The following is a 23,357-nucleotide window of genomic DNA, read 5'->3' as shown; positions in this document are numbered from 1 at the left end:
CACGATATTTTGTCGCGACAGTCTCGGCAACGCACCATATTTTTCGCGCCAGTCGCGGCAACGTACGATATTTTTCGCGACAGTCGCGGCGACGCACGATATATTTAACACGATATATTGCCTTTTGGACTACCTACACAAACGCGATATATCGTGTTAAATATATCGTGCGTCACCGAGACTGTCGCGCAAAATATCGTGTATCACTTTGTGTGTCTAGTGTCGCCTTTGCTGAAAGAAGGGCGAGATTATACTTGTAGATGGCATTATCCGGATTCCGTAGTATTCCATTTATTACGTTTGTTAATTGTTAAAATGTCCCTCACTTTCCAGCCATATCGGCAATAAATGGATAAACGTGAATAACGTATCAATATTCGCGCTATACATCGACTTTACGCTGTGAAATGTCTTAGCGGGTCACAAAATTACAGCTCCTGCCCTCTTGCTGATATGGTAGGAAAGTGAGCGGCATTTAAACAATTAATACAAGTATTAAAGCGTATAAAACGGCGAAAAATACCTGTCTCGGCATGGACGTCACCATCTTTTTTTGTCACGTGATTACCATATCGTATAAGGCACACAAAGCTGTTTAAACGATTTTAATTAAAACAAACCGTAAGACGTTATAAATGGAGACTAAAGGAATTATATTAAATCAATAAATTTCATAAACATGTTTTAATTTTAACAAACACGTTTTTTTTTGGATATCTTAAACATAAATCATGTTTCGGCCATAGCTGTCATCAGTAGTATGATTCGAAGCATAAACACAAGAAGTGACGTCAACGTAATACAGTAAAGTAACGTCGTTTGGCAAACAAAAAGACATAATGCGCAATACAAAGATGGATCAAAGTTGATACAATACTATATAAGTAATACTAGAATTTATTTTTAAAGTATCTAAATAACGCTGAAGAATTCTCGCAAGACGTCCTTAATCAAGCATATGTTGTTCGGCTTACTGCTAAGGTTGTCGCTCGTCGGTGCTTTGTTATCGTTAATATGGACGGTGAAAATCTTCTCCGCCCCTTTGACCCCCGCGGCGTCGCTGTACTCAATGTGCAGGTTGTAAAAGGGGTTCGTGTCGTAGTTAAGCGACCGCCCCGCAACCGCCTCGCTGACGTAGTAGATCACCCATACTGAAAGAAATCGTGCAGTCGTAAAGACGTCATAAATATGGGACATTCTCAAGAAAACATGTTTATTTATTTTAATTTACTGGCATGTCTTCAAAAGAATGTATGTTTTGTATTATCTGCAAACGCATGTTTCTTTTTGTACATGCAAGTTACTGATGCTTACATCAAATAAACTGTCCCATTCTTTTCTATAAATATACTTCAATTTTGTCTTTTGGCGATTTTAATATTATACATACTGAAAATAGTGGATATGGCGTCATAAAGAAGTTGTTTAAATAAGTAGAACTTGAATGACGTCACTAGATGCAAGAATATGATAATTACTGAAAGGTAATAATTATAACGTAAACTGACGACATAAAAATACTGTTTATACTGAAATTATGTTCATCAATGTTTCTAAAGATAGAAGAAAAATGTAAGCCTATCCTGTATGTATAGATGGACGTGGCGTAATGGATATTGTGTCCGCTTAGCGACTAAGAGGTCATGAGTTCGAATACCACTGCGGAAGCTTTCTTTTGATCCCCAGTCTCAGAGACACCAAGTTACGCAGAAAACAAACTTAATAGCGTTTAATTAAGCCTGAGGTGTTTTATGCAGTAGAGCCAAAATAAATAGGTATATACTGTTTTAAAACTTTTGTGGCGGGCTCGTATTTGACGTTAAACTCGTTATACGTCGGTGACGTTTAAACGCAGTCAGCCGCGTCCTCCGCTAACGTCAACGTCGTGAGTAGCTTTTCCGCAGTCTGCCACTCGTCCAGAGTAGACGCCGTCGGCAAACTCGTTATCTTTGGACTCTTAAATGATACAGTATACATTGGGTTTCGTTTGGAACTTGACTAAACCCATTTATGCCTAGAGTCTTTAAAAAGGCATTGGCAAACAGCGTAGACCCAGATGAGACGCCGCTTGATGCGGCGTCTCATCTGGGTCTGCGCTGTTTGCTTAAAGGAATTTCTGTAAGAAATATTCTAAATATAGAAATAAATATACTCGACATCCCTATTTTTGGAAATAAATTGATCCAATTTAGAAGGATGGGAGAGTCCACTAGGCATACATGGGTAAATGTATTTGCTTGAAGTGTCGTTTCGTGCACAGGCACTGTCTAATCTTGAACGACACTTAATGCGCATGCATTAAAACCAATTTTATCAGAAAGACGCTCTCGTGAGGATGTACAAATCAACGTTAATCGCGACGTAAATATCAACGTTTCTTACGACGTAAATATCAACGTTATTCACGACGTAAATATCAACGCTACTCACGACGTAAATTTCAAGATTTACTCAACACGTAAATATCAACGTTACTCAATACGTTAATATCAACGTTACTCACGACGTTTTAGACTTTGACGACGTAAGTATCCGTGGTTTGAAGAAGGTCGTCAGTGCACGTGACGTCAAGATTATACGTTGCCTTTGTCTCAAAGTCCAGAGCTCCAGCCGTCTTTACGATTTGGTTGCCTGAAAGACGTCTGTGCGTGAGCTTATATACGTCTTATTCTGCGAAAACTGGACTTAATGCACGTGCTAAAGCGTCATCTCAGATCAGCCTATGCAGTTCCCACAGGCTTATCAGGGACGACACTGTCCACCTGAACTGGATTTTTAATAAAGAGGCTTCCTTTAAACAAAACAAATAAATACCATAAAAGCGCAATTCATGGAATGATGAATTTGGGACACGCATGAGGAAAACGCGTCGTTTATTTTCAGATGTGTTTGTGTTAAATTCGTAAATCGATCGACCCAAGAAATCAAAGAAAATTAATACCCTACAAAAATAATGATTCTACACTAATACGAGAGATCATGAACTAACCAGTGACGGCGAATGGTCCTCCGTCAGCGATCGTCATTGAGCAGGTGGCATCAGACTTATCGAAAGTAACAAAATCCAACGTCTTTAACGTCAACGTTCCATTGACGTCCTCGTCGACGTCACTGGAACCCCAAGGATTAGTAATCAACGGTGCCTACGGAAAAATTGTAAAACGTCCTCCCAGATACGCATGTGCAGTCCGCACAGGCTAATCTGTGACGAAACTTTCTTCATAAGGTGGATTTTCGTTCAGAGATGACCCCGTTTTCCCAGAGCGAGATACATATAAAAGATATGAGTTGGTTCTGGTCGATAATTTTTATTTGAATAATTATTATTTACGAATAGTGCAACCGCGTTCAATTCATAGAAACATTTATTAAATAGCATTTATTGACAAACATTACTTCCTTGCAATATAGCCACATCTCAGTTAAAATATTCAACAATGAGAATGCAATTAACATCTCACCTTACTTAGAACTTAAACCTAGCATATGACAAACTTTAAAAGGCTTTAACATGCACACTTCTGTTTCTCAAGAGCGATAAAAAAGAGGCCCTTGACGTACCGTACTGATGATGTTCACAATCAGCGTCTCTCTGACGGTGGACACGGAGTCGCCGCACGTGTTCTCGGCGTTCACGGCTCCGGAACTTTTCAAATCGAATCCGCCCGGATTATGGGCGTACACCAGGTACTCTGCATGGAGATGCAAACACTGCTAAATTGGTCGTTGTCGGCCCATGTCCTACTTAAAAGTACCCCGGGTACTCTTAAGTACTCTCGTAAGTTATACAATATGCACAAACTACCGGTACACAAAATAAACATTCACACACACAAATAATGCATCGTTTCTATCCCTTATGAATAAAGTGATAAGATTAACACACGCTATCATTAAAGTGACATTTATATTGTTTTACCGGAACTATTTTTTTTACAAATAGCGTGTGTGTTATTTTACAAATATAATAATTTGTAAATTGCATAAAGCAAAAAGAAAATTCGTTGCATTCTGTGAAAATTGATTTTTATTCACTCATGATCATAGAAAACAATATTTTTATTGATCACTCGTGAATTAAAATCGATATTTCCCAAATCCAACAAATACCCTAAATATATATATATATATATATATATATATATATATATATATATATATATATATATATATATATATATATATATATATATATATATATATATATATATATATATATATAATCAATGACGTAAATAGTGACGTCACGTACGAGTATTTTGCGGTGTCACAGTACTTTGCTCCAAGGGTAGAATGCCCGCGGCAAACGCAGTATCGCTCAAGTAACATGGTGGAACATGAAATAAGAATGAAGAAGATCTGGAGACGTAATTTTTTATATTAAAACGACATAGTTTTACCCTTTGAGTACAAAAAAAGAAGAAATCCACCTTCGTAGCGTTACGTTTTGTTGACAAAGTGTGATTTTCTATTGACGCAATTATCTTTTTACACATAAACAACATTTTGATACAACTTAATTTGACGAAAACAATCCGAAGAAAGTGTAATTAAAAAATAAAAATATCTTTTGCTAAAAACATAGAACGCATTGGGTTTAGTAACAATACATTGAGCAATTGATCGACGGAATAGTCTTCCGAAACTTGTGAGCGATCGAGCGCAATACAAGTACAGTGGTATTTAATATTGCGATATTAGAGGTGAGCGTAAGGTGCAAAATAACAAAAGTCATTGTGTAAGTAAGTAAGTAAGTAAGTAAGTAAATAGTTTATTATAGTGACATGTGCATTTCGTATGGTATAAACAATAATATATACATATAAAAAAGCACCCGGCCCATTGGACCTATAAGTCACCTTAGCTGTTAAGCTCAATCTACACGTAAAGCATATATATACAGTTCTATGTCATAACAAGTGATGTACGAGTGGGACTGAGAAAACAGATAGCATATATACAGCAAATATATACAGCTTCAAGTGGTCCCGATTATGTCGTCAATGTTTAAAATATTATAGTTATTCATAGCAAAGGCAGCATAAAACAATTGGGTATACTGTAATATCAAAAAGCTAATATACTTTTATCAATAAGAGTTACAGCACTGATACAGATTCAAATTTACAGTGGATACATTACGGACTGCCTAAGCAAATATGCTTTAACAATGAACTTTGCAGTCTTCCTTGGGTATACATTTAATATATGACAAAACCTTTGTTCTGGGTTAAGATGGATAAAGTCGTGATTTATGAGAATATCACCAAACACGTCGTTCCTGATATTGTTATATAAATCACATACAAGTAGGAAATGTTTCTCATCTTCTACGGTCGTTAGATCACAAAACCTACATGTTCGATTATCAACTGGTTCACCAGCGTATCTTCCTGTCTCTATTCTCAGTGGTAATATTCCCGATCTAAACTGACATAGTAATGAGCGTTCATGTTTTGAGAGGTTCATCCTCACATAGTCTTCACACTTAAATTCCGATTTGAATGTTGCGTATGTTCTCAGTTTTGGCATGTTCAACACGTCTTGTGACCATTTGACTATATAATGTTGGGTCATCAAAGATTTTGCTGCATCCAGATCGATACATGATTTAGCGTGAAACCGATCGATAATCCCTAACGTTGATAGTATCTGCTTAACGTCGCTTGACCAATTATTCACACATTTGGTATAATCAAAATTAAACACTTTTTTGGTGAGTCTATTGTCATCCATTTTAATTAGCCTATTCCAGAACCTGAGGACACATACCCATCTTCCATACAAGGTTGGTTTCCAGCCAGAGTCTCCATAAAGTGCCGGTAGTGGGGTAAATCTATGCACGCCCATGAAATATCTTAATGCTCGGTTGTGTACATTTTCAAGTGATTGATATGTCTTAGAGCCCCACACCGAAGCACTATATTCAAGAATTGGTGTAATGCATGCGGTGTATAGTTTTTCAAACGATTGGAACCGGAAGTGTTTCATGTTATGAATCTTGCTAATTAAGCTTCCAAGCGCTCGACCTGCACCCTTTGCCAACGCCTCGCAGTTCGCACTGAAGTCGTTTCGTTCATCGAAAATCACTCCAAGGTATCGGTACTGCGCTACTGTTTCCAGGATGTTTTCACCAACTCGGAATTCCTTATCCGTCCGCGATGTTCTGCCCCGCCGGAAGTGAACGGTTTTCGACTTATTGGTGTTAATTATCACGCGCCAACGTTTGCACCAGTCGTGGAGGGTATTAAGCATGATTTGTAACTTTTCCTCGTTGTTTGAAACTAGCACAATATCGTCCGCATACATAAGAATGGACACGTTTGCCTCTCCCACTGAAATACCTAGGTCAAGGTCATTGATTTCTTTCACAAGGTCATTAGCAAAGATAGCGAACAAAGTCGGCGATAAACAACACCCCTGTTTGACCCCTGAATCGCAGCTGAACCAGTCTGTTAATTTATTATTTATACGTATACACGATGTGGCACTTGTGTATATATTTCGTATGGAGTTATAGACCTTTCCATCAATTCTATGTAGCAGCAATTTGTAGAGCAGCATATCGCGGTCTATAAAATCGAAGCATTTTTTTAAATCAATAAAAGAAGCAAATACCGAGTTATTGTTCCTTATAATGCTGTTCAAAGTGTAAATGTGGTCTTCGCAAGATCTCCCAGCCCGGAATCCATTCTGCTCGTCCGCTAATATATCATCGTTATCCAGATATGTTGTAATTCTTTTGTTCAAGAAAGCACTATAAAGTTTGCTTGTGCATGTCAGTAAGCTTACTCCTCGGTAGTTAAGCGGCACACGTCTATCAGAGTTGTGGTCCTTGAGTATAGGACAAATAATGGCTTTTCTCCAGCAGGACGGAATTAAACTGCTATCAAATATCAATTGAAATAAGTGTTGCAATGTAACTATGACCGCCGGGAATTTAAGCACTTCATATGGTATGTTATCATGACCACACGCCGAACCAGACCGTGCGTGCATAATAATAGTCGTTAATTCTTCAATACTTATGTTACGGTTCATTTGTTCATTGGACACATATAGGGGGTCCTGCATGTTCGTTTCCAATAGATGTTTATGAAGTTTCGCTCGGTCATAATGTTCCTCATTAAAATCGCCGTTGTTATCCCCGTTGTACAAATTACTAAAGTCCAATCTCCATCTCTCAAACACTGTTCGCTCATTTCTTATTATGTTACCATTGTCCACTATTTCTATTGGTATGGAATTGTCTTTTCTAGGCCCAAGATTTTGTATTTTTCGCCAAAACTCCGTAGGATTGTTACATGACATATCCTCTATTTCGAATGCTTGTGCCGCTCTATATACGCGTTCTGATTGTCGTAATTGTTTGTCGAACCTGTTTCTGGCATTAACATAATCTAACCGAAGTATCGATTTCTGTTGATTATTTCCCTTGTACTTCACAAACGAGCGTTCTTTGATGCGCAAAACGTCCCATAAATGCTGTAACTCGTCACACCAGTATGGCTTTGACACTTTTCGCCGTTTATTAGTCTTTTTACTGGCATTATAGGTTGGAATATGAGCCTTCATTTCGTCTGTGATGGCGTTACACAAATTGCTATATATCGAGTCTATATCTTCCTGGTTTTCTCGTGCACTTTCGATCTGTGAGATGATGGAAATAATAGCTGTTGCCACCCTTTCATTTTGCATAAAGTCTGGTGGTATGCAACGCAGTTTAAATCGCACATTATCGGTTGAAGTAGGATTACTATTGTCATTGCTATTCGTATTATAATCCCTACATTGAAACTCGATCACGAGCGCAGAATGATCGGGTAATCTTGCTCGTTGACCTAATAATCCAAGTAGGTCATTGTCACTCGCAATCTCTTGTGCCGTTAATACCTTAAAGTCACTACATTTCGACAGTGTCTCGTGTGGAACGCATATGTAGTCCACCACCGCCCGGCCTTTGTTTGATATTGAAGTGTAATTATCATAATTGTAACGGCCATTTAGAACACAACACTTTGAGTCGTTCAAAAAGTCTATCAGCTCTTGACCATGGCGATTACCTGTATTGTCAAGTGTTCTGCGCGCGGGAATAGTATCGCATTGATATATAGTATCTGATAACGTTCCAATTCTTGCATTAAAGTCCGCGCCGATAAACAGGTCATCGCAATCATTGTGTGTATATAGCTGCGTTAAGAGATGTGCGAAGAAAGATTGGGCGTCTCGACCTCGTGTTGAATTTTCTGGCGGCAAGTAACAGGAATAAACTATGAAGTCCGACCCTGTATAACTATGCTCAAAACGTAAGCCAAGTATTCCCTCAAAAGATTTATCCACAATTGTTATATTATACTGATCACTGAGTCCATTTCTCACTAAAATGCCTACTCCTCCAGACGCCTTTGGAGCGTCCCGGTGAATATTTGTTCGATTAAAACCGAACCACGAATAACCGTCTATATTTACACAATCATCGGTTTTCAAATGTGTTTCACACAACGTAATTATATCCGCATCTAGCGCATTTATAATTCCAGTTCGAAGCTTGTGATTTTCACGTGTCCAACCGCATACGTTAATATGCGCTATCCGAATAATTCCAAAGGGTCGGGATGACTCCTAGTTCACATTACCTCGGTTGTCATGTTGTTGACGCGGTTGAATTCTGCCATAAGAATCAACCCGGAAGTTCTTTCCGTCGGGCATCTGGCGCAGTAAAGCACGTGCGTTCATTTCAATCAGTCTTTCCGCGTGCGATTTACAACTTTTTACATATACGTCACTATATTGCTGTAAGTCTTTTAAACACATCTTGCTTCTGAGAACTTTGATTTTTTCTTGAACATTACGGAAGGTTATTTTCACTGGCCCTGGTTTATCCTGTATTCGTGCTCGGAATCTTACTACTTTCATTATTCTGACCTGTGTTTTGACTTCATGGCCTAGGGCGTCGATCAATTTCTGAGCTTTCTGAAGTAAGTCCTCGCCGTTATCATATGGTAAACCACTTGCAATAACGGATATGTCCGTATCATCTAATCGAGCGCTTGGGTTAAATGTCCGCTGACCTTGATCTTGTATACCGTTATTGGTTTCCGTTTGATCGCCTGAGGGTACACTTGTATTTGCAGTCTGTGATTGCTCTATTGTGGCGACACGATCCTTCAATGACTGAATAGTAGACATTACCTCATCAATTCGATAGCCTTGTTTCTGTACGTCCGATGCAATTTCCTTGCGTAGGGATGCCACCTGATCATTAATGTTCTTTAACATTTCATTTTTAAATCTATCCAATTTAATGTCGAACATTTTCGTCATTTCATCTTGTCCTTGTTTCAGTCCCTGCATCATGTTCATAAGCATCGCAAACTGATTACTGTCCATACCACCGCTGCCTACTTGTGGCGCACCGCTCCCTTGTTGAGCGCTCGGCGTATACCCCGTTGCCATGTTTTCCGCGACCTGTTCTGTATTCTTGGACGTGTGAGGGGAGAATACAGAGTTTAAGTCCTTCGATAAGTCTAGTTCAGCGTCGTCGCAATCGCCCAATAACTCAAACTTATTGTAGGTATACTCACTGTCATATAATACCCCGTTTGTCTCGTTGAGTACCTGGCTCAAATCGACGTCCACTATCGATTCGTACTGTGCTCGAGCGCCTTGTTTAAAGGGTTTTCTCAGTGATTTTGTTTCTGAGTCCGATTCACTGCTCTTTTTACGTTTCGGTTTCCGATTAACTCGACCCATATGGCTGATAAGCGTATTTCACTCACGAGTCACCGATATAGCCATTCACAGCATGTTCATGTTCCGTAGAATTATGTTTCGTATAAAGTGCGCCGCACTAGAGCGTGACGATTTTTCAATCATGTGTGGTCTTATAATACCGTCCTGAGCGAAAAAAATTCTCAATGGCCGAAGGACGTATTTTAGTATGGACTTAAATCTATACAGTGGTGTTAAGTGTCAATATAGCCACAATATGGATGATGTGTAATAATACCAGTTCTATATCCTCGGGTAATATAATCCGATATAATCCAATATCACTATATCACTATAACACTGTACCGATCGTATCTATTGTCAATATATTCGAGCTCGAGTGATTTTAATCCGATTCACTGGTAATTGATACAATCACGCTAAAACGTACACTGACAGGAGTTCACGAAAATTGTGCAGATCATCCAGGATCTACTTCAGATTTACAAAATTTGCATCGCGAAAATAGAAGAACAATTTGTTTTCATACCAATACTGTCATCAGCTTTAACACTTCAAATGTACTTTTTGTGGAATTTTCCTGATAATTGTTATGTCCACCAGTAACTCAATTTTCAGTCACGTAGCTATATTAATTATATTTATAAATCCCAGAAACTTAGGAGCACAAAAAACACGTCCACTTGCACCACTTGTTCATATGTAAGTATTTGCTGATCATCTACCAAGCGCATACAGCTTATTAGATGGTGTCATTTTGCATTAATAACAGTTTAAAGAACAATAAACAGTATGTGTCGTAAAATATGTAGGGTTTACCAAAATGAAACGAATAGAAATAAAAACTCTGCTTTAAAAATTAATGCGGGGCAAAATGGATCATGCGGGCGACTAATAATTATATGTAAAAATACGATACTCATTTTGATCAAATGTGTGTAGTGTTAAAGGGGCGTTTCACAGATTTTGGCATGTTTTGAAGTTTGTAGTCAAATACTTTATATTGATAAATGTAAACATGAAATTTTAAAAGCTCCAGTAAAAATTAAAAATAAAAATTAAAAAAGGATTAAACAAAAAAGTAGCACGCAGCAGGGCTCGAACCAGTGACCCCCGAATTCCTGAAGTAAAAACGTATTAGCAAACTTACCTATCCTGCCAAGCATACATTACATGCGTATTTTATACGTTATATAAGCAATATTCGTAGTTTCACAAATTTAAACGACAACAACAAATTATTCAATCGTTTCGCGCTTTATAATTTTTAGATTTTTAAATCGTCAAAAGATGCATATAATGGCTATATTAGACCATGGCAAATGTTCAGTAATACTGTTTCCTCACAAATATCATAAATAAACCGAAAATTTGCGAATCTGAAACAATTTTTTTTAATTTTGTTAATTTACCAAACTGCGAAAAGTTCCCTTTAAGATTGAGTTAAGATACGTATATTCAAAGAGGAATAGAAACACTCAATCTCCACGCAGAGTTGTGGTTCCTTGCTCTAACATGCCATCTCTGACATAACAAGAAACTCCTACCAGATTTGGTAGGATTTTTTTTAAATATTATACTATGAAAAATTATATTATTTTCATATATATTTTAAAAATAGTGTTTAAGTTTAGGTTAATAAAAAAAAATTGCCTTAATTAAAAAAAATATATATAACAACGGTAAAACTATTGTACCACGTGGCTAGGCTTTCATCACGTGGTCGGTTATGAAGGCAAGGGTTTGAACCAGCTATGATGGTTCCAGTTAATCTCTGCGTGGAGGTTGAGAAACCCTAAACCACAAGCTGTGGCGTCGTGTAAACAATGACATCATCATACATATATTAATAGTTTTATCCAAGCAATTATTAAAATTCTTAAATAAACCCGAGTTTATAGCATATTGCATATTTCGACAATTAATAGATCTATATTTCCACATCAGGCAAATGGTTTGTGAAATTAAAAATCACAATGTTACACATACCGCCTAGGTCCGATACTGTGAGAGAATATAGCAATGTTTTAGACGTCACTGACTCCGCTATTGACGTAAAGTAACCGCAGGAAGGTTAACAAACACTTGAGGCTGAAAGAGAAACAGACACTAATTATTTGAGTCTTGTTCTGAGAAAACTGGGCTTAAATCATGTGCGTAAAGTGTCGTCCAAGATTAGCCTGTGCAGTCCGCAAAGGCTACTTTCTGCAGTTTCTACTCAAAAATCCAGTTAAGGCGGAAAGTGTCGTCCCTGATTAGCCTGTGCGGACTGCACAGGCCAATCTGTGACGACACTTTACGCACATGCATTAACTTGATTAAGCCCGATTTTCTCAGAACAAGACACATTTAATGAAATGAGCTGGTTCGATTAGAAAACGGGGTTTAAAGGGACCTTTTTACGTTTTGGGAAATTGACAAGATTAAAATAAATCGTTTCAGATTCGAATATTGTTGTGTAATTATGATATTTGTGAGGAGACAGTAATACTGAACATTTAACATGACGGTTGAATATGGCAGATGAATATGGTTGGATACAGATTGACCGACATGCATATAGCGCGACGTTTTCTTTACTCGATAATTCCTGTCGTACTTTTTTTAATTTATAAAAACACTATTAGGCTTTGTTTTATTTTAAGTTACAGTGAAATTACCTTTGACCAATAGTGGAAAATGGGAGGGGCGTAATTACCTCTTTGTTAGTATACCAAGTATAATCCATGACAGACATACAGTTGGGCTGTTCTTCGTCTTGGATTACTTACGTTGTTTTCCAGATCCACTGCGTAATAATATCTCGCGCTAAAGACTTTACCGTCGTCGCAAATAATCCCGATGTTATGAACGGGCGTGACGTCATAGTTCAAGGACGCTCGCGGGCGTCCCTTGTACTAAATCTGAAACGATAAAAGAAGGGAAAAAAACAAGCGAGTGTTCATATAAATTGTATCACGTTTTCATGCCTGCTTTAACGCAATAAGACCGACACTGAATGTTGAAAAAAGCAAACACCCGCAGGGTAGTGACACCATCTTGTTTAATTTCTTTTGCAGTGTTCAAACGAAGATTGATGGAAAAAAACAAACAAATAAAAAAACATTCATCGATTGTTTGCGAATCTTTATATCTTTATATTTATTTACTTTTAATTATTTATTTATTTATTTACTATATATTTATATTTTTATTTTTATAACGTTTGACCTTTGACGTTGATTTTAAGATTTGACAGATGACATCAAGCAGATATGACGTCATCAGAATCTTTAAGGCTGAATGAGTTTAGCTCCAGAGCGGAAACGGAAGTGTCTTCTAGGAACTGATATGACGTCATAGGAAACGAAGTTAGAACTGGGTCCTACGAGGAAATGGATTTTAAAATAAATTTCATTTACAATTGCAAAATGGTTTATAACCGTGTATTGCTTTCCCCGAGATTAAATAAAGAGACCTCTGGAAGCAAAAGATGAAGCGTTACCACTTTGTTAGGCTTGCTGAAGAAAATATGAGAAGAAAAACGCTTTTTTGATAAGTTTTTGCGCATTCTCGAGAAAAAAAAAGCGTTACAAAATCTGTCATTATTTTTCCAATTACGCGTGATGAATAGCCATAAATGAAACAATATCTCCTTTAAACATATAGTAAAATTCTTCTTAGAATCTATAACAATTATTTTGAAAACCGTCATTTAACCAAACTTTAAATGAAAAAGTCATTTTAAGGTCAACCACGATTCCGGTATCCTACAGACGTACCTCATCAACTATATTGACGTTGAAAGTCCCGGTGATGACGTTGACGGGGTTGCCGTCAGTACACCGTATCGTTAACGTCAACGGCACGGCCTGGTCGTTGAAGTCGATGGCAGCTTCAGTCACGGTGCTAGAGATCCTGACTTCAAATTCTAGGAATTAAACAGCACAAAAAATCATTTGCTTGTGCGCATAACGAGAGTATTTCGTCGAAAAAAGAGACATTAAAAAATTTACAAATAATCACACTTGTCACACATACTTTCAATAGCTTATGAAAAACGAAGATATTCAAAGATCGAAGCGTTTAATTGTTTCAATTACAGTATCATATTAAAAACAAATAATACTGGTATTATGTTCAATTCATGCACAGAGTATAAGCAACCTTAAAGTGATATAACTATTCTGACTTCCATTAAAGAGGAAATCGTCGTTCCGGATTAGCCCTTTTAGACTAGACAGGCTAATCAGGGGCGATTAATGCATCTAAAAAATAGGACAATACTTTAAGCACATGCCTAGTTGTTTCGTCAGACAAAAATTCACTTATTCTCCCTATCGAAACCTTTTTGGCGCTTCTCTTTGGTAACGTACTCACGTCCCAAAAAAGCACAATGAAGTGACCGCTTAACAACACTACTAGACTTTATCAACTTTCAACAGCGATACTTTCGTAAATAGTAAATGGCTCCCAATAAGCAAGAGTTTTGTAAATTTATAATAGCTTAGTATCAGGAATATACTTGAGCATACTTAAGCCAATGATCTGACTCAACTTACAGTGTTTTTCTTAATTAATGTATTATTTATTCATTCATTTTATTTTATTTATTTATTTAGTTATTTATTTATTAAGTATTGGTGTTCATAAAAGCTTTTTTGAGTTGCTAGTACGACTCAATCCTGAGTTTGCATAGAAATATGTGCGTATTCTTATCAAAGGGGGAAATCGCGTGATAGTCAAGGTGGCTAAGTCCATAGCGGCAAAAAATAAGTGTCTCGACAAGAACGTCGCCACTTTTACTATCAAGTGATTACCCCCTCTGTTATAGCTGGGATTATGAACGTCGCCACTTTTACTATCAAGTGATTACCCCCTCTGTTATAGCTGGGATTATGAACGTCGCCACTTTTACTATCAAGTGATTACCCCCTCTGTTATAGCTGGGATTATGAACGTCGTAACTTTTACTATCAAGTGATTATCTGTTTATCTGGGATTTGAGATTGTTCGTGAGCAGACCGACATTCTTCATACTCCGCTACGAGGAAACTTTATTTTTATCGTTTTAGTTGTGCAAAAAAAGAGAAAAAAGCTCACATGCAAAACACGGAGCACTAATGTTTCTAATGATTATTCACCTGGTTGAGAAACATTCACCGGTGACGTTACATTTCTGATCTCATACACGGTGGTGGATGGTGACGTCACAGAACACGCCGTATCCGGGTCGGTAGGTGTAAACGTCCCGAGTAACATCTGCGTGACAGTGGAGTCAGAGACGTTAGGGGAACTTCCGGGGATCCCGGATACAAAACTCGGCGGCTGCCAAAACAGAAGGACAATAAAAAAATCAATTTAACGGCCAGGCGTCCTTTTGGGGTTTTCGTTTGGTTAATATAAGCGCATTTATGTGAATATCTATTATTGAGGACTCTTGTACCGCGATGACTTCCGGTTCACATTTTGTTCCGGAATAACCACAAAGGCGGGAATATTTATTGTTGAGGCAACATTTGCCGGAATGATTTTTTAAAACCTTTTATTCAGAAATTCATATAAACATACACGGATTCATACTATTTATTAATATATCATAACAGTACCAATACATACTACAATAGAATAAAGCATGTAATGAACAAAAGTACAATTGGTAGTTATATATTCGTGTAATCCTCATATACATTTCTTGAAAAAAAAATGCAGAGAAAAGCAAGAAAAAAAGGAACAAAAGTTGCACGCAGAAAAAAACCTGGACAAAGAAACAAAACCATTTCGATTTACTCATCCTTAAATTTGTTTTCAGTGACAAATGTATAGTTTATATATATGATTTTTTGTTTTGTTATCATTTGGGTCTAGTATAACTACATTCATTTGAATATCTATTATTGAAGGCACATTAGCTGGGATGACTGTTTGGTATCGTTTGGTTTCGGTGTAACCACATTTACTTGAACATCTATTATTGAAGGCGTATATGCCGGAATGTTTGATCGGTTTACGGCTAATCCAGTTAAAAATGCGCATGTTAGACAACCTACCGTATCAATCACTGGTTGTGTGAACGTCGCAGTGACGTCATTGTCGCCATCTGAGCAGTCGACGTTGATGACGTAAGGTCCGTTCGCTGCTCTAAGCGTTACCCCCGCCTTTACGTTAATTGTAAACCCTGAAAACGCTCTGGGATAACGGGGCTTAATGCATGTGCGTAAAGTGTCGTCCTATATTAGCATGTGCAGTCCAAACAAGCTAATCAGGGTCGACACCTTAGTTACAAAAGTTTAGGCAAAATGGCGGGCTAATCTGGGAAGACACTTTTACAATATGCATTTAACCCCGTTTTCCAAGCGCTCGTCCACACGCAGTGTTAAAAATGTTTTAATCTAAGAAAATTGCGTAAAATAATTCTACTGCATCGACAAGAAACAACATTTATTTTATGCTTTCCGGTGGTTTATAGAGAAATATCAGTGCGTTAAACCTATAATTTCAGTGTTTCAAACAGTGAAAATTAACAGTGAAAATTATTACCTGATGTCTTATATAAATGATAATTAATTATTTTTTGCTATTTCCTCGTCGAAAAAGAAATTTGCAATGTTTTAAACTGTTACCGGTGAATATCGAACTGTTGACCGGTCAACAGTTTGAACTGTTGCCCGCTGGAATAATGACGTCATTTCGTCGAAAAAATGACGTCATTTTACAGTTAAACAGTAAAAATTATTTATTTTATCGATTACTGTTGTGTGTAAACAAAAATTTAGTTTGCTGTTATTTCTATGTTGGAAATTTGATCAGGTAATAAAACACTTATTTCATGGTTGCTTGGTGAACAGTCAAAACTGTTGTCCCTCGGTATCAGGGCTGACATTTGGAACTGTTGCCCTCGGCCTGTCGGCCTCGGGCAACAGTACCAAAGTCATCCCTGATACCTTGGGGAACAGTTTTGACTGTTCACCGCACGCCCATGAAATAAGTGTATACTATCGATAATTTTCACTGTTTACTGCGAAATGACGTCATTTTTTTTACAAAATGACGTCATTATCCCAGCGAAATTCATTAGTTAAACTCTTTAACAATGTATATAAACTTAAAAAAAAAGCATAAAATAAAAAGAAAATTTGTTGGATTCGGAGGAATATCGATTTTACTTCACTTGCGACCATAGAAATTATATTTTTTTCACGAGTGGCGCACACTCGTGGCTGCGCCACTCGTGAAAATATTGTTTTCTATGATCACTCGTGAATTAAAATCGATAATCCACCGAATCCAACAAATACCTTCTATTTAAATTAAACATTGAATAACAGATTTATTATAAGAAAGCATATGATTGCTTTTATTTTATTTTGTTCTTCGGTTTTTAGAAGACTGATCGACGTTTGCACGTATTTAACAGCAAACATATTTGTGGGTTTTTTAACCGATGTTCTTGATTTAAACTCACTTAATCCATAAATGTTCTGATTATTTGACACTCTTTTTTTGGCAATTATCTCTATAAATGTTAGTTATTAGCGCTGATGCAGAAATCCAAGTAAAGACCCCTAAAGCACTAAGCGGACAATATGCTGTACTGTATACATGCATTTGATGACGTCATCTTGTTAACAGTTATGACGTCATTTAACGTTTACCTACAAGAACTAATCTTTACTAGAAGTATAGATAATAATTTATTACTGCCCTTTTGCATTGCAATATATATCAGATCAGGCTTAAATAATAATATTATCTTTGGATATTCGAGCCAAGTATAATATTTTATAAAACAATAGGACAATAGCCTATTTTTCTGTGTATCATACATCCGTGAACACATTTTAAACAGATAATAAAATATAATCGCTAGAACGTTGATTTTTTAGGTAGAATATATATGTATTCATAACGTCATTAGCACTTGCGCTTTACATTTGTATGGTACGTTTTTTTCATGGCATTTGTGCTTAAAATATATTACATCTTAGTATCAAATTGTTGTTGTTTTTTTGTTAAATTTGAATCGTTTTTACCTTTTTATTGAAACAGATGACTAAAAAGTTGATCCCTAGTATTATATTATTGATTATAAAACAACGCCTACTAGTAACTAACCGGATATAAAAATCATATCAGGCAACTTTAATATCAACATAACGATATGATTAAAAACGCAACTGTGATATCATACAGTAGAAAATGGCGCCTCGACGTGAACTGACTTAGCCAATGAAACATTAGTATCATATAAAACTTAAACTTCATGAGCCTCGTTCGTTGAAAACTAGGCTTAATGCATCTGCGTAGTGTCGTCCAGATTATCATGTGCAGTCGACACAGGCTAATCAGGGACGACATTTTCCGCTTAAGCTGGATTGTCGTGTAGAATCGACTTCATAAAAACAAAAACAACCTATAAAAGCGAAAAGTGTCGTTCCTTTGTTGGCCTGGGTCCGCTCAGGGACGACATTCAGCGCATATGCATTAAACACAGTTTTCAGGGACGACATTCAGCGCACATGCATTAAAACCAGTTTCCCAAGAACGAGGCTTAATTTTTTATTATTTTTTCCAGTTTATTACTTGATGCGACACCGGCAATCACTTCAAAAAGGGCGTTTTCCGGCACTCTTGCAGAGCAGTTAACGGCGTCGTCGCTATCGGTGACGCTGAACGTGTGAAGGGTCTCGGTGGCGTGCTTAAGACCGTCGAAAATGTTAGTTCCGGTCGCAGGCAGTGCGGTGAAAACCGGCGGCTGAAGTCAAATAATATAATCATTTCACAGGATATTACGTCATCACTTTGGAATATTTTCTGTTACTAGTTGCCATTCGACACGGGTTTTCGGTGAATTTTAAGCGAGACAAAATTACACGTCAAGTCAATAATTGTTATTAATATTCAAAGACCACATGCCCAATATATGAAACAAACATCTGGGAAAGCCGGAGCTTCCCAAGCAATCAGGAACGACACTTTCCGCCTATGCTAATATGGAATGACACTTTGAAAATCCCATGCATTTAACCCGGTCTTCTCAGAGCGAGGCTCATTTTTTCAAACACAACGTTGTCAAACTCCAAAGCAAACAACATAAAAGGTGTGCCGACAGGCTTACGCGCAATTGCGTGCATGGGTTCAAGTGAAAAACAATCGAGTCGAAGTGTCACTGTTTAAATAAACATATATAACGGTGTACAGCAGTTTTTGAAAGTGCATTTTAAACCATCAGGGCTGGTCGTTTTTCAAAGAGTTTTTAAATTTATACAAATAGTTTAGTGCTTTCCAAGCAATTCATCAGGATTCCCATACCCTATAATAACGTGAACGCAACTTACTGAGTCGACAATGTTGACGTTAAACGTCCCCGTGATGTCATTAAGAACGTTCCTGTCAGTGCACTTGATTGTTAACGTAAGGGAAACAGGCGGGTCATTGAAGTCGATAGACGCCTGGGTAACGGCGTTACTGATCCACACTTCAAACTCTGTAAAACTATGGTTCTAGATTTCAGCCTTCACGCAATAATATTTCAAAGCGGAAAATGTCGTCTGAGCGTACGCGGAATGCACAGGCTTATCTGAGACGACCTTTTACGCAGATGCATTAAGCCCCGTTTTCCAAGAGCGAAGCTCGTATGTGCTATGTTTACCTATGTGTCATGTTTACTTATGTGTTATGTTTAGTTATGTGTTATGTTAACTTATGCTTTATGTTTACATATGTGTTATGTTTACTTATGTGGTATGTGTACTTTTGTGGTATGTTTACTTATGTGGTATGTTTGTTACGGCGCCTCCCTTAAAAAAACATTAAGCGAACCGCTCTGTGAAAATGGGGTTTAATGTGCGCAAAGTTTCTTCCCAGATAAGCCTGTGCAGTCTGCATAGGCTAATCCGGCAAACACTTTCCGCCTAAACTGGAATTTTTGCTAAGAAGAGACTTTTTTTAAACGAAAAATATCATAAAAGCGATAAGTGTCGTTCCTGATACATTCTGCACAGGCTAATATGGGATGAAACTTTCCGCACATGCATTAAACCCCTTTCTCATAGAGCGCGGCCCATTAATTTTTTTCTAAATTGTTACCCGGTTTCTGGGGATCGGTCGGTGACGCCACTTTTCTGATCTCATAAACGGTTGTCACAGGTAACGTCACAGAACACGTGGTATCAGGGTCCGTAGTTGTGAACTTTCCCAGTGACGTCGCAATCACGTTGTCGTCTGAGACGTCAGGGGAATTCCCAGGAATCCCAGATACAAATGTCGGCGGCTACTCGGAATAAAAGAAATAGAGGATATTTGGTGGATCTGGTAGAATATGGATTTTAATTCAGGCTTGATCACATAAACAAATCTATGATCACGAGTGAATTTAATCGATTTTCCAGCAAAGCAATAAAAAAATATTTTATGCTTACAAATGACTTTTTTGGTATTTAACCTGGAGAATTACTCTAAAATAATGGCATCACGACATATAAACAATAACGTTATTTCACTGTTACTTTCACTGTTTTAAACAGTGCATTGTCATTTTTAATTGACTGATATTTCTCTATAAACCACTGGAAAGCATAAAACCCTAAATGCAACACATGAATCACGCTCTGGGAAAATCCACTTAACGCACGTGCGTAGAGTGTCGTACAAGGCTAATCAAGGAAGACACTTTCCGCCTTTATTGTAATCTTCTTAAAAAATGCCGTCTCTTTTGAGCAAAATTCCAGTTTGGGGCGAAAATGTAGTGCCCGATTAGCATGTGCGGACGGCAAAGGCTTATATGTGACGAAACTTTACGCACATGCATTAAATCACATTTTCCTAGATCTCGGCTCAAACATAAAACTTAGCGGGATGGCCTAATTACAGCTCCACTAAGGAAATCGGCGGGTAGTAAAGTCAAGATATAAAGCGAATTCTAATATGAAACGCAAAACATTTTACTGATATGGCTGAATAGTGAGCGTCATTTAAAAAATAATTAATGTAATAAAGGGTATAAGACGCCAAAAAAATAACTGTCTTGGCATGGACGTAGTCATCTTGACTATCACGTGATAACCTGCTCTGTATATGGTGGCTAAACATAAATCATACTTTCATTTTATTGAGGCCTGAGAACAACTAGGTCCTGTTAATTTAAAATATAGCTCCCCTCCTGACAGTGTTGCGCATGAAATGTTTGTAAATCTTCATATCATGTTTAAGGACTATTATATTTTCAGCTGGAAAAAACATGCTCAGCAATGTAAGATATTTGTATTGTATTTTTGAAGATTTTGCGGCGAAAAAACAATATTTTTTTTTAATGTTCAAATTGGCATAACTTCACTAAAGTTTAACCAATTTTCAAATATGTTTCAGTTTTGTAATGCTTATGTAATTCTCTTAAATTTTATACAAACATCAATGGATACTCAATTTTGTTTTCGATACCACAACAGCATTACGTACCTTATCAAGGACTGGCTGGGTGAACGTTGAACTGACGGCGGTTACGGCATCTGTGCAATCAACGTTCATGACGTACGGACTGACAGCTGCAGCCAACGTCACTTCTGCTTTCACGCGGATACTGAACGCTGAAAAGAAAAGTGATTTTATTTCATTTTCATTACAGACATTGTTGGTGAATATTATACGCATCATATATAGTTATCACGAATTTAACGAACTGTTTGAATCTGTGTTGAAAACGTTTGGCTTATATTTCAGTAGGAAAAGAGAACATATTATTGCATACTGACAAGGCAATCCAAGCAACTTTATATCACTAAACAAATGACTATAGAAAACAAAACGGTGGCTCTGATCGACGTTTCTGTTAATTAGCAATTACTGTAAAATCAGTATTAAAGGTCATATTCCGATTTTATAACAAAACCTTTAATAAGTATCGATATTCTAAACCGATTGGAATCATCAAGAGCAATGGCAAAAATTATTATGCTACTAAAAAAAACGAAAATCTTGTTTTTCGTAAACCGCTCGGGTATTTTGCCACCTTTTTTTATAGAGACGTCATTTTTACACAACGCGCATGCCAAGGAAACTCATGAATTATCGTTGATTTCGTGGTTTGGTTACGAATATACGATTCCACAGTCCGACTTATGTTTTTGTTTGGAAATTAAAAATCCGCTCATTTTCATGTCGTTTTTTATACCACAAGAAATTTAATGCCGACAAACTAGAATTAGTTAACACTGTTAATAAAAAGCGATTAAAGGGTGGGGGGTAATTGTGAAACCATGTACCAGGGCTAGTTGCGGCTACCAATTAAAAAAAGGTGGATTCCGGCGCTCGTGTGGAGCACGTGACAACGTCGTCGCTGTCGGTGACGTTGAACGTATGGATGGTCGCCGCGGCCGCCTGCAAACCATCGTTGATGGGAGTTCCGGAAGAGGGTAGTAAGGTTATCACTGGGGGCTGTAGTTAAATAATTAACTGTAATTTAAATGGGCAATACGTATATGAGCCTTGCTCTGGGAAAACAGGGTTTAAAGCATCCGCGTCAATTGTCGTCACATGTTAGCCTGTGCTGTCCGCACTGACATATCAGAGACGATAACATTAATTCTCTTCTTCACGAGAATTATGTTTAGGCAGTAAGTAGCGTCCCTTTTTAGCCTGTGCGAACTGCATAGTCTAATCTGGGTGAACACTTCACGCACAAGCCCAGTTTTCTAGAACGATGCATATAATTAATAGAAGGGAAAGTGGACATCCTTGTGAAATTCCTTTTTTTTACGTTAAAATATATCTTCTGACAAAATGACGATTGCTTGCTAGTCATGACTTTTTTTTGATGATTTTGAAAGAAAATATGGTTATTGTTAATATAGATTTATTTAATGATTTTTTTCAAAGTGGCGAAATGAAGATTTAAATAAAAAATGAAAAAAAAAATGAACAAATCATTTATTCAAAAAGTTAGTTTTTATAATATTCAAACAGGCAAGATATATCTCCCAACTTGATTAAAATAGTTAACGTATATGCTTGTTTATTGGTACAAAAATTACAAAGCGTTTAAATCGCTGTTAGTCGAAGCAAAACAATGTGTCACCGACATATGGTTTAAACTACGTAATAGTTTCACAAGCATTCGTGATTCAGAAGTACAGAGTCAGTTTTTCCTTTATGTTCGATCCTCACGGCACGATCTTATTTTATCTTTTCTTTGTGTTTATGCTTTTAAAAAGTCCCATATCTTATAATTTTGTTACTTATTCAATTTAATTATATTTTACGTTAATACGAAAATCTGTCAAGAAGTACATTAAAAATCTGAACAGAAATTTCATACCTATCAATTCGTGCCTTTTACTTTTAATTTCTTAATGCATGTCGCTGATACTGTGCTCCGAAACGTTTCCGAAATTGCTCCTTTTACAAACCTACATTGGTCCAACTTAATTATATTTTCAAAAGCATGAATTGTGTCCTTGACCTTTGACCTTGACACGTCACGTCTGTTATGTTAGTTTAAAATCCATTTATGTTAAATTACGTAGCGCCCATGAAAGTGTTGTTGTTGTTGTTATAGTGTTGGAATTGAAAGGTATAAATAGATATACATACGAAAAAATTGCTGATTCAAACAGTTCCATACAAACCTCGTCGACAATATTGACGTTAAA

General features: G+C 37.1%; 1 protein-coding gene and 1 long non-coding RNA gene across 2 annotated transcripts; both read right to left on the bottom strand.

The window, feature by feature from the left end:
• Positions 1 to 707: 707 nt before the first annotated feature.
• Positions 708 to 4,529, bottom strand: LOC127876258 (uncharacterized). The gene is made up of 6 exons (XR_008047756.1): positions 4,253 to 4,529; positions 3,562 to 3,692; positions 2,990 to 3,143; positions 2,504 to 2,631; positions 1,784 to 1,956; positions 708 to 1,151 (listed from the first exon to the last, which is right to left on the bottom strand). It is a non-coding gene; the product is annotated as an uncharacterized LOC127876258 (long non-coding RNA).
• An 8,952-nt stretch (positions 4,530 to 13,481) lies between these two features.
• Positions 13,482 to 22,117, bottom strand: LOC127866287 (uncharacterized). Its single transcript, XM_052406777.1, has 8 exons — positions 21,972 to 22,117; positions 21,169 to 21,296; positions 19,801 to 19,984; positions 19,050 to 19,198; positions 18,295 to 18,466; positions 15,762 to 15,889; positions 14,856 to 15,039; positions 13,482 to 13,642 (listed from the first exon to the last, which is right to left on the bottom strand). Exons 2-8 carry the CDS (start codon positions 21,235 to 21,237, stop codon positions 13,482 to 13,484), a joined length of 1,047 nt encoding a protein of 348 aa, XP_052262737.1. The 5' UTR covers positions 21,238 to 21,296; positions 21,972 to 22,117.
• Positions 22,118 to 23,357: the final 1,240 nt, after the last annotated feature.

This window comes from Dreissena polymorpha, chromosome 1, assembly GCF_020536995.1.
Source record: "Dreissena polymorpha isolate Duluth1 chromosome 1, UMN_Dpol_1.0, whole genome shotgun sequence".
In the NCBI taxonomy this organism is placed as follows: domain Eukaryota; kingdom Metazoa; phylum Mollusca; class Bivalvia; order Myida; family Dreissenidae; genus Dreissena; species Dreissena polymorpha.
The sequence above is the reverse complement of the archived record's forward strand: the minus strand, read 5'-3'. Positions and strand labels throughout refer to the sequence as shown.